At 39.6% G+C, this 12,995-nt stretch overlaps 1 protein-coding gene across 1 annotated transcript; it reads left to right on the forward strand.

Annotated features, from left to right (window-relative positions):
- The first annotated feature begins 11,015 nt into the window (after positions 1-11,015).
- Positions 11,016-12,737, forward strand: LOC143555232 (alkane hydroxylase MAH1-like). The gene is made up of 2 exons (XM_077044819.1): positions 11,016-11,801; positions 12,003-12,737. Exons 1-2 carry the CDS (start codon positions 11,034-11,036, stop codon positions 12,735-12,737), a joined length of 1,503 nt encoding a protein of 500 aa, XP_076900934.1. The 5' UTR covers positions 11,016-11,033.
- The last annotated feature ends 258 nt before the right edge of the window (positions 12,738-12,995 follow it).

Consider the following 12,995-nt stretch of genomic DNA (forward strand, 5'->3'; position numbering starts at 1 on the left):
CAGCTTGGAGCTCATGCCCGCGCTTAATATAGGCGGTGTTGGCACTTGCTCTATTTTCGCTGAGCTCCGCCTGGAGTTTCTCAGCTCGTGCGCGAGCATCAGAAAGGTTCCAGGCAGCCACCTTAGCCTCTTGCTGGGCTGCCACAAGAGCATTGCGTACTTTAATATAATCGCGATGAAGCTCTTGGGAGGCAGCAAAGAAAGCTGACCCAGCGAAAATGTGATCGTTGAGCAAGTCAGCGCGAGTGCGCTCCTCCTGATACCTCCTTTCAGTAGGAGGCACGGCATGAGCCCAGAAGTCCTCGCATACGCCCATGGATTGGAAGGAACTTTCTTCATTAATATTCCATCTCGGGCGATAAACGTGGTCACCTTCCTACAAAACACAAGAAATGTTCTAAGTCATAAAACATACTTATATGGAGGTACGCGCAGCGGAGCAACAAATTAAAACATACCTGCGGGGATGAAGCAGAAAAGTCAGCGCCAGCCCCACCAGAAGTATGTGCTGCGAAGACTTATGGCATCGCAGGGCTGGCGCGGTCTCCCAAGGAGTCCTCAGCTTGAGCCCCCTCATCCTCCTCATCTTCTTGAATAGGCCTTTTCTCCTGCGACCTGGGGGGCTCCAAACCAGCCTCGCGGAGAGGGCTGCGCGTAGGAGGAGGCGAGGGAGGTCTCGACGCCGCCAGTTCGGCGCGCAATACGGCTTCCTGCTCTTTTGTAACCCCAATAAGGGGAGAATTAGCACTAGCAGGAGCAGGACCAGAACCAGCGGCGCCGCCAACGGCGCCAGGAGTGTCGCCAGCAACTTGTACGCCAGCTACAACTCCTATGAACAAATCAACAAGGAAAAATGGTTTATGACTGAATCCAAAAGAAAAATAAAGAAGACAAGTGTGCAAAACATACCTTGGCGCAATTCTGTTCGCGCGGCGAACATCGCCATAAAATTCATTCTACCCTTTTCAGAGGGTAGAACAGGGGACTCCGAAGCAGCCCCCGGCGCAGCCTCAGCACCTTGTGGCGCCTGTGGCTCATCTGCTACCGTCGCCGGTTCTGCAAACATTCAAAGGAGGAAAGGTTTAATAACAATTCAGCCAGATGAAGATAAATAAAGTATACCTGTTGCAGGCGCGGCACTGCTTCTCTCTTCAGCCGCGCGAAAGGAGGAGGCGACGCCACCATACCTCAAGTGGACAGGAGGTCTGCCCACTCTCACAGGCAGAGAAGCTAAAGAAACCTTTGTGGTAAACACCTGGGTTTCCTTAGGTCCCTTCGTTTGAGCATGGGGATGAGCGACAGGGGTGTCATCTTTCTTCTGTTTCTTACTGGCCCCTGCGCCAGATTTCCCCTTAGCTTTGCGCTTTAGTAGGGGCGCCTCCTCTTCCTCCTCCTCCTCTTCCGCGAGCTCTAGCTCGTAGTTTTCAAGCGCATCTACAAAAACAACCAACAGAACTGTTAATAAACTTGGGTATTCTAAAGGAATGAGCATAAGTGCGAAGGCTTACCAGGCGCGTCACTGTCAAAGTCAAATTCCAGATCCACTGGGATGAACATGTCATCGAAGCGATCTGGGAAACCAACTTCCCCAGCGCCAAGCGCGACGGAGCCACCCTCCACTTGTTCATCATAAGCGGCAAGGACATAATCCTTGGTGACTGCGCAAAAACAAATCAAGTGATATCAGCAAAAGAATTATGTTCGCGCAGAAAAAATAAATAAAGCAATGAAATAAACTTACACAACCCGTCGACTTGGATAACGGGCTCAAGCGCGCTGTCGGCCCAAAGCTTACTCATGCCGACCCCCACCAGCACCTCCTCGCAAATTTTCTTCGCGGGGGATGGTTCGGCGGTCAGTTTCTTAACCCAGGCGCCAGTTGGGTTCTTGAGGACACCCTCATCCGCAGGCGCAGAAGAGATAGAGCGCATGGTCATACGGATGGGTATCACACCAGCCCTAATGTAAAAGAACCTCTCAGACCAGTCATGAAGGCTCTTGAATGAAACAGTGGAGCACTTCACCTTCTGACTGCGAGGAATGAAAGAGATCCAATTGTCCTGGATCTTGGGCTTGTAAAAATATTGAAAGCGCCGAGGAGTGGGTTCCTCGCGCTGGGATTTGCACATGAACTCAAAGTGAGTCACGCGCACGAGTCCAAACGGATGGACTTGGGATATATGAATCCCATAGAACTTCAGCAGTGCACCCACAAACCTTGTCATCGGGAGACGAAGGTTGCAGTGGGTGAAAAAGTGGCTATATAGGGATATATAGCCGGCAGGCGGGTCCGCCGCCGTTTGCCCGGACCTAGGCAACATGCAGCCAAACAGGGTGGGAAAGCCCTGAGAGGCGATGAGGTTGTCGAGATCGGCCTGCTTCAATTTGCAGAGGATTTCATTCCACCTTTTGGTGGCCTTGGTCCTCCCTACTTCCTCCGATGTGGTCTCAACAACCCTCTTCCCTTTCCCCTTTTGCTTCAATGTCGACATCACCACAGACTTCACACGGCGTCTTCGAGAGGCAACAGAGGTGATTGAGGGGCTAGACGAGTCTGAACTATCAGACATACAACTGCACCAGCAGATAATCGAAAAATCGAAAAGATGAATATACTCAATTCAGAATATGAAAGGCAGAAACTCAAAAATTATCAACAATGAAGATGAAGATAAAAAATTTCCTAAGGGCCTCCTTTTATAGGCCCAGGAGAGAGAAATGTGGCAGCTGATCGGATTTCACGCGCCCCCACTCGCGGGTGCAAGCCAACGAGGGCGCGACACGTGTCCCTAACACTGTTGAGGGGACATAAAAATGTAACCGACCTGCCACGGAACAGAGACGCGCCCCCACTCGCAGGTGCTAACCAATGCGAGCGCGACACGTGTTCAAGACAGCTGTGTGAGGGGACGTGAAAGGCAACTGTAGCACCTCGAGCACACGAAACGTCTGACATGTTTACGGCGCACGTCACCACCAACTAACCACGTGTTCGACCCTTCGTTTTCAACCCTTCGTTTTCAACCAAATGGATAGAACTTCGCGCAACGATGGAAACAACCAATAAAACGACAAAACCCCTTTAAAGACCAAATCAGTAAGTCTAATATCCATCTTACCGCGCTCGCGCGAACTAAGACACACATTAGACTGGGGGGGCTTGAAGAGGTATGTACCCGCCTCAACACCGAGCAAGGCGGGTCAACCCACAAGATAAAGACATTATGAAGGCACAAAGCTAAAACCTATGCGCATGGCGCATACAAAACATGCTCAGGCATCATATGCCCAGGCACACATATGCTCGCGCATCACATACGCGCGCGGCGCATCAGCGCGCGGCGCATATCACATGCTCGTGCATATCACATCTGCGCATGAAATATCTGCGCGTGAGAATAAAGAGAAGACCTCGCGCATCCTCAGGATGGGCGCATATCACACGTGCGCATAATCAACCTCGTCCTTATCCAAATCAGGATTAGGGCAACCTTGATTGTGCACGTCAGACAACCTTCCAGAAGGCATCTTTTTAAGGAGAAAGAATATGCTGATGTTGATAGCTGCCAAATGAAAGGTCGACAACTCAGCATGACACATGTGTTACCACGTGATTACAACCAACGAGAAAGCGCCAGGTGTCCCAGAGGACACGTGGCGCAGTGCGATTGGAGGAAGCCAACGAGGTTGAGCCCAACCGGTGGTAACCCTAGCACTATAAATACAGCATCAACTCCACTTTGATGACACATTCATACTCAATCATTGACAGTTACAAGCAGTGATAACACATTCAATCATATTGAATCACATTCACTCACAGTCAGTTACATACAAAAACAGACAGTCTCACAATCAGGAGAGAATTAAGCTATTCAGCAATACTCTTGAGATTCTCTTACACACATTATTATCTTCTCCACAAATATACTGATTCTCACGCCGGAGGGTTACCCCAAAGAGGACCCCTCTGTCCCTTTCTGAGGGGTAAGTAACGGCGCTGTTCATTTTGTAGGTGGAAGAACACAAACCCAGAAGAACCATCGGTGAAATAGTATAATCACACCCGAGGAAAGTAGATCTGCTACCAGTGAGTAGATCCACGTTTCTTCACCATGAACCTAAAAAAATATAAAAATGTTTATACACAAAGGGGTACATTCATTATTCGTTCAGAATCATTTAAATGTGTTTTATTTAAGGGTTAAATAGACAATATAAAGTAATAATTTCAATTAAAGTTCATCATATGTCCACTTCTCCAAAGCAGTTTACAGATTTCAATTAAAATAAAAAGATTAGTCATGAGTACAGTCAGGCATTAGAAATCACTTTTCAGTGTGTGGTTACAATGATTATAGTAATGGTTATTTCACCAATAAATCATTGTTGAATAGCATATCCAAGAGTATATTTTGTTTCATGCTTTGTTACAGATTTTGGGGGAATGGGTGATAAGTTTACTATTAGCTTGTCATTCACCCTTGTTAGCCAATTTAGCAAGACTTTAATCTGACCTCCAATATTTCTACGTAGTTAAATAGTTTAAAAGATTATTTCTATTTTCTTGAGAGAAACATAGTTAGATTAGTCAGATGTAAAGAACACACTTTTCAGTTTTCATCATAACAAAATGCACAAAATTGCCTTTGGAAATTTGCTTTCTATTAATAAGATTGAGTGTACCTTAGTTCATTCACTATAGCCATAAGTCATCACTTTCTTAGCCAGAGGAGCATACCAAAAAATATTCATATAGATAGATTAATAATTATACCCTGATGATAACACAATGCCCATGATGAATTATCAAGTATATGCTACTGCAGCATAACCTCCACGAGAGTAACTGCATAATACATTTAAAGGTAAAATAACATATTGATAACACAATTATTTCAAAACATCGATAAAAACCTAACATAACTCAACTGAAACAACAAATTGATTGAAATGTAAAAGCCTGTCCCTACAAAAATCAGCCTATGTAAATATCTTATAGAAATCTTTCATAAAAGGTGGAAAAGAAAACACCAACTAAAAGGAACGATATTTTTTTATCAATGCTTGATAGTTCAAATACTTGAGCCTGCGCGCACTTTAACGTATCACTAATTAACTATAATATCTCATATCCTAAACTTGGGTTGGTCAAGTTCGATAATTGGGTTCAGGTTAGGTGGTTTCGCTAATGACGGGTGGACCGTAGGTCAACCCTTAATCATTACAAATATAATAACAATCGTGTGCTTTAAGGTTTAAATTTAAGAAATTAGATGACTACGGGTGTATTTTGTTATTATAGGTACAATTGACATGAAAGGATGCTCGAATATGGTATGGTGGAGAGTGAACAAGAGACTTGAGGAATGAAGTAGACAACAAAGAAAAGGAGCAAGAATAATGAAGTTTGTGCTGAGGCTACCGTAAGCTACGGTAGCCACCGTAAGCTACGGTAGGATTTTCTTTCAAGGATTCCTACCATGGACAAAGCCCAGCCACCATGGAGGTTTTAAAGTTACCGTAAGCTACGCTAGCCACCATAGCTTACGGTAGCATCAGTGCTGAATGGCAACCAAAAACCATTCACCCCATCTTCATTCTCCATCCATCTCTCTATAATATCCACCCCGCCTCTTGCCGACTGCCACAACCTTCCACTGCAACCACCAACAACACCACCATCACAGAAGTTGCACCCCACCACCATTGATGTACTCTTCTTGACAAAGCCCGCATAGCTGACCACCTCATCTTCTTCCCCAAATACAAGAAGTTCAGTTAGGGTTTTTAAGTGATGAAATTATGGAGAGGGTGATGCGTATTTTGAAACCTTAGATCCCTAAAGTTACGGGTTTTGCAAGCTCCGCCTGTCTTTGCAACCACGGCAACCACTGTCGACTATGCTTTAACCTGCAACCACGATACCACAACCAGAATACAACAAATTACCATCAATTCAAAATAGGGTTTCAATTGTGGTGGAGTTTAGTTTGTTCTAACTAATCGATGTCTAAATGTCAATCAAAAACATTTATAAATTACCTTTACTAGCTAGGGCAAGTAAGGTGTCGAATCCACAGGGAATCAGTGGAAAGTGCTAATCAAGTTTAATGTTTTTTAATTAATTATACTAGGGTGGACAAACGATGTTAAGCGTTTTGAATATTAATTTATTTGTAAAACAGTTAGAGAAAACAGTGACACACTTCAGGTTCTGGTAATGCAATGAACTGATTGACGATAATTTATAACAATTGGGAAATCACATGGATATGATTCGTTTATTAAAATAGATAAATGATTACTAGACACAATAGTTTGGTTATGATGATTCACAGAACTTAATCCGAAGAATTGACACAACTGAGCACGGTCTATCTAATTACCAGTTCATTAATACAAAACTAAGCATCTATCAATGATTAATGGTAAACGGTTCAATAACGATAAGAACTTAATCCTAAATGATGATGAACACAAACCAGATAATTGATGATAAATGAAAGTCCCAAAAACACAACTGTGTAATTAGTTCCAATAAACATGTAGATTCAATCAACCAAAAGATTAATCAAAACTAAATCCCAATACATGTAATGTTCATAAAAATAATCAGTTCATATACAAACCCTACACCTGAAGTGGTCACGAATGGTTTAGCCTCGCCTCTTCATCATAATTAGCCCGATTATGGATTGGAAGGATGAAACCATGGATAATTTAGTGATTAAGAGGTGTTAAGATGGTGAAGAATGGCCCCAAAATCGCACAAATATGTTAGGGTATGAAGAATGGGCGAAATATAGTTGAACCGGGCTTAAATAGGCAACCAAAAACCTTAAAGTCGCGTTTTTCCGCCCAGGCCACCGTAAGCTACGGTGGGTACCGTAGCTTACGGTTATCAGCCACTACTTTACGGTGACTGTCCCACCGTACTGTTTTGCCCATAACTTCTTCGTTATGGCTCCGTTTTACGCCCCGTTTTCGGCCACGTCTTCGTCTTCGTCTTTGTCTTCAAATTCTCTATCATTCCACATAATCAAATCTTCATTTCCACTCCATATAAAATGCTCCAATTAAGCTCCTTTAAGCTCCACTCACTTGTAAACGTAAAACCACTCAAAGTAATTGTGTCCAAGACATATAAACGCACAAAACACACAATATAACTCACTTAACACACATTATTTCACCCACACATCACTAACATAGATATAGGGTTTCGATTGTGGTATAGTTAGGCTTCGATGAGGGGTAAGAAGAAGGGAATGGGCTGGTGATGGAAGTGGCGACTTTAGGCGGTGGTGCTCGAGGTTGCCGGAAACGATGGCAGTTTCAAGAGAGGAGAGGAAGGCATTTACAATGATGAAGATGATGATGTTGGTTGGTCGTGGTGGTGGGATGAAGTTGGTGCAGCGATGATGTTTGGTGGCAGTCGATGGTGAGAATGAGAATGGGGGATGAAGACTAGGGATAAAAAGAATTTTTATGTTTATTCATTCAAAGACCAAATATTTTAAACTAATTACACAAATAACCCCTCAAGGGGTTAAAAAGACTAACTTGCCCTCACATGAGGTGTACATGACTGGATCTAAGGAGAAAAATTAATGGGGTTAGTACTAAAGGACGTAACATGATAAGGATTTGAAACATAATGTATGTTTTCCGTCATTTCTTTTGCTAAAGAATGTCCATTGAAAAACATTCAAACATAAAGGACTAGTTTTGTTTTTTTTTTCTCACTAATATAAGTAATTATATAATAGCTTAATCATATAATTGAAACATCATAAAAAATGAAAACTAAATGTATTTATAATTTTTAAATTTATAATAATTTAGAAAATATATACCTACTTTTATCTACATGAAATTCTTTTGAATAAAGAAAAAAAAGGTGAAAGGTACAAAACTGAGCCTCATAAATCGTAAAAAGTATTTAATTAAAATAAATTAAATATAAGATAAAATATTAAAGGTTAGACTCTAATAGTCATTAGCAACTTTTCACTTCCCTCTTTTCACTTTTTTCTACAACTCATTTTCCTCCATATTGAAAACATATTTCAATGAGTTATTTTCTCATTTGGCTTCACCTTTTTTTTGTAAGTTCATGACTGGAAAGAGTGGTTGCTGGTTTAATAGGGGGACAAAAGATCGTCAACAAGTACAATATAAAATCCGGCAACCGGAATTTAGTGCCCCTGAAATAACGTGCCCTGGACGGAAGTCCAGCTTTCCATAGCCCTGGGTCGGCTCTGGTTTCCTTTTTGATGGTGTTTCTGAATGTGCTTGGCCTGAAGTGTCAAAATCACTATAGATGCTGACATTTCGTCTCAAAAAAACTCTATCGGATATTAAAGACAGTTCCAAACGCTATTAAAAAAAATGAAGCAAGACAATGGCAACATGAAGACGAGATAAGAGGGGTTCGTAAGCCCTACTAAAAATACCCTTAGCATTAGGGTTTAGCCTCAGTTTGTTGATTTAACATTAACTTCTATATGAAAATTCAATCTTACATAATTTACATTTGCCACAAAATCCTCGTTATTCAAAGCCGATTTAAATGAACGCTTTTACATCAAATGACTGACGAAAAGTATTATGATATACAATTCAAGATTTAAGTCGAACGATTAAATGCATTAAGTTAGTAATTTTATGTTTAGATCAGCAAATTATAAACGATTCATTCTACTATAATTCAAATACCATTTTAGTGTCTCTATGAACATGTTAGTAATTCATCACGCATATTGCTAGGCATTACATGACAATATAGTGTTTTATTTTTTTTTGGACAACCAATTTGGATCACTGACAAACCACTAACCGACTTGATTATCTCAATTCCACTGTTAGGAGGAAACCCACAATAGATTAAAAAACCCACTTGCCCAACTTGAGCTGATCCCTATATTTTTTTGTCACAAGTGAGGCTTGAAATCTTTGGTTGTCTCGTCATAACCATTTAGACTATAGATCATTGGCACATGACAATATAATTGTGTACCTAATTTAACTCGCATAGCATTCTTTAACCCCAACAAAATTTTTGGAGAGTTGATACGTGAAACCAAACTCACGAGCCAACTTTAGCATACATATAGTTTTCTTTTACGACAAAATGGAAAAAAAATTGTGTTGCTAAAGTTAGGAACTTAATAACAGATAACTTTTTATTCAATATAATAGTTGCCAACTTATTTGTCACTTCTTGGTAAATCGTTTGGATGTTTATTAATGAAAAATCATTATTTAAATTGCAAAATAAAAAAAACATATATAATAGTTGAACACTGAAGTTAAACTAAGACAAAACAATACAGCCATCTACTATACTATTAAAGCAATAACTATTTTCATAAATAATATGCATTCTCATAATTTTTTGCTAAAAATTCAAAATTATATTAAATTACATTCAACTTAATTACACTCAACATATTCTAATCTTCTACTACTACTACTACTACTACTACTACTACTAATAATAATAATAATAATAATAATGCATATGTTTCTTAATGAGTTTGAGTTTTTTCTTTTCAAAGTTTTATTGTAGTTATTATTTTATTTTGGTTTCATTTCGGTTTTTGGTTTTTATTCGGTTTTAGTTTTTATAAAGTTGTTTCGTTTCAGTTTTGTTTCGGTTCGATTTTGTTTTGTTTTGTTTTAGGTGGTTTTAACTTTATACAGTTTTTCGTTTTGGTTTTACAGTTCTTGTTTTTGGTTCAGTTTCAGATTTATCGGTTTTAGTTTTTCAGTTTCATTTTGGTTTTTGTTTAGTTTTATTGATATTTGGTTTTATTTAGGTTTTTGTTTTAGTTTTTTTCAGATTAATTTCATTTCAGTTTGTATTTAGTTTGTTCGGTGTTTGATTTCATTATCTATTGAAAAATGAAAGAATATAGAGGCGGGGTTCACAAATTAAGTGAAATGTTCATATGAGTTTCAATTTTCAAGTGAGTTGAAATCATTGAAGCTTTATATTCTTTTTTGGATTTGATAACCAGTAATAATGAATTCGCATTTGTTAGAAAGGATTTCAAAAGCTAAGGCGTTGCATGTGTTACCCTTCATTTTTCTTCTTAGTCTTCAAGTGTGTTATTTCAATTTTCATTTATAAAAACGGGTCATTTTAGAAATGTTTTGATTTGCTTTGGCTCAGGTCAAAATGGGTCATTTTAAAAGGGTATCAGTTTAGTTTTGGTCAATAAGTCAATATAAAAAGGTATCGATTTCGTCCGGGTTTCAGCGAGTCTTTTTAAAATCTTATTCGATTTGACTTGGGTTAAAAGGGATCATACTAAAAAACTAACGACTTGATTCTGGTCAAAGCATGTCATTTTAAAAATGTTTCGATTTGGTTATGTTTTTAAATGCGTTTTGGGTGTGCTTCGATTTATTAGGGTGCAAGACTTATCACATGGAATGTAAAAACAGTTATCGTAATGTTAGACACTATGTTTGTTAGATTGGTGTATGAATGTTTATGTCATCTATTATATTCCCAGTACAGGAAGAAAAGTAGCACGAATCATTCTTGGATGCTTATCAGGAATCTTTCCTGGATGCTTATTTTCTAATTTGCTTGTTTGTTTTCTGCTAATATTATTTTTTTAAAGTTAATGAAGTTTATGTTTTAAAGTTTTAAATTTTCCTCGTAAAAATTCTGCTATATAAAGTTATTCTTTGTAAGTTTATGTATTTCAATACTTTGTTTGCGTATGAATATGAATTGCAACTAGAAATCATGTTGCTGTCTCAAAAGATGTATTAAAAAATAGACATCGTTTGAAATTAAATATGTGTTTATTTAACGATTTTTATATTTCTGCTCGTTTAAGGTACGGGCCAATAACATCCTTCATTGCCAGAGCGGTCCCCGTCACCACAAGGCAAGCGCCGTTTCCTATAAAATAGTATGACAACTCACATGGGATAGATACCATCTTATTTAATGTGATGAGTTATTGCCTAACTCTAAACAACACACCACTTGCCTCCTCCCCCTAAAACACATGGCTCTTCTCCAATACTACTCCTATATCCTCCTCCCTTTCATCCTCTTCTTCATTTCCGCCACCGCGCTCCTTTACTGGAGAAAAGGCCTCCCGATTAACTGGCCGTTTCTCGGCATGACGCCCACGACACTCCTAAACATCCACCGTATCCATAACTTCGCTACGGATTTCCTTAAACGTAGCAACGGTACTTTCTTGCTCAAAGGCCCTCAGTTTGCCAATATAGACATGTTATTCACCTCAGACCCCGCAAACATCCACCACATTTTGAGTAAAAACTTTTCTAATTATCCCAAAGGCCCCGAATTCCGTAAAATATTCGATATCCTTGGAGACGGAATCTTCAACTCCGATCATGAGCTATGGGAAATCCATCGCAAAACAATGAATGCGTCCGTGTTTAAACACCCGAGTTTCCAAACAATACTCGAAACAACGATCATGAACAAAATTGAGAAAGGGCTTCTTCCGGTTATCGAGCATTATGGGGAGATGGATTTACAGGATATATTTCAAAGGTTTACTTTTGATGCTATATGTTGGTTGCTTTTGGATTATGATCCTGAAAGCTTGTCGGTTAATCTACCGATTGTGGCGTGTGAGAAGGCGTTTACGGATGCGGAAGAGGCTCTTTTGTGGAGGCATTTTATACCGGAAAGGGTTTGGAAGTTGCAGAGGAGATTTGGATTAGGGAAGGAGAAGAAGCTGAGTGAAGCTTGGAAGGCTTTTGATGAATTTATATACAAGTGCTTGTCTCAAAAAGAGGTAAAACGGAGTTTGATTAATTTACTTTTATACATATTTATACATATATAGTTATAAATTTATGCATATAACTCAATGATATATATTATTTAGTTATTTTATTAGTAGTTATATATAATATTTACTTTAGATACAGATCTATTCGCTTATATACATATATTTGTATGTTTACGGCTTGCGAATTATCTTGTCATAGCGTAGAAGGAACACATGGAGTCGACAGGCTTGTTAACGTCCTTGATGAGCGGATTTAACGGACAAAGTGGGACTTCATGTGACTCAAAAAAGTTCCTAAAAGACACCATACTAAACCTGATGATTGCTGGTAGGGACACAACAAGCACATCCCTTTCTTGGTTCTTCTATCTCCTAACTCAAAACCCAAGTGTCGAAAACAAGATCCGAAAAGAGATCGAGAACAAAACAGGTGGCGGGAAATGGAAACCTTTAACCATAAAACAGTTGGAGGGACTCCTTTATCTTCATGGAGGTATATGTGAAGCTTTAAGACTCTATCCACCTGTTGGTTTGGAGCACAAAGCTCCGTTGGAGGCGGATATCCTCCCAAACGGTCATGTTGTTGATAAAGAGTCGAGGATAATTCTGTCATTTTACTCGATGGGAGGAATGGAAGGGTTATGGGGGGATGATTGCTTGGAGTTTAAGCCAGAAAGATGGTTTTCAAAAGGCGGAAGTGGGATTAAGCATGAGCCTTCTTATAAGTTCCCTGCGTTTCATGCAGGGCCTCGGACATGCTTGGGTAAAGAAATGGGGTTTATTCAGATGAAAATGGTTGCAAGTGCGATTATTTGTAATTATCATGTGGAATTGGTGGAGGGTCATTTGGTTTGCCCGAGTGATTCGATTATACTGCAAATGAAGTATGGTTTGAAGGTTAGGCTGTTTCCGATCAAGACTATTAATGAAGGCGGTTGATAATCTCACAACACAGAAATTGCCAAATATTAGTTACCATATATTAGTTTACAGTGTTTCAGTGCGGTACAATATGGTGGTATTATATGCATACGTTTAATGAATAATTAAAGGGCTTAAGCTGGGTGTTAAGGGGCTATTAGAGTGCCTTAACCTCCTTTCTACAACCAAAGATCATGCATGGTAAGTGCGCGCTCTAAGTGGATTTATTCAATTTTGAACTAAAATGAGACTTTTGATGCTACTGTGTTTTAGACA

Source organism: Bidens hawaiensis, unplaced genomic scaffold, assembly GCF_021521415.1.
Source record: "Bidens hawaiensis isolate Kalapana, Puna unplaced genomic scaffold, B.hawaiensis_p1.1 tig00018028_1, whole genome shotgun sequence".
In the NCBI taxonomy this organism is placed as follows: Eukaryota; Viridiplantae; Streptophyta; class Magnoliopsida; order Asterales; family Asteraceae; genus Bidens; species Bidens hawaiensis.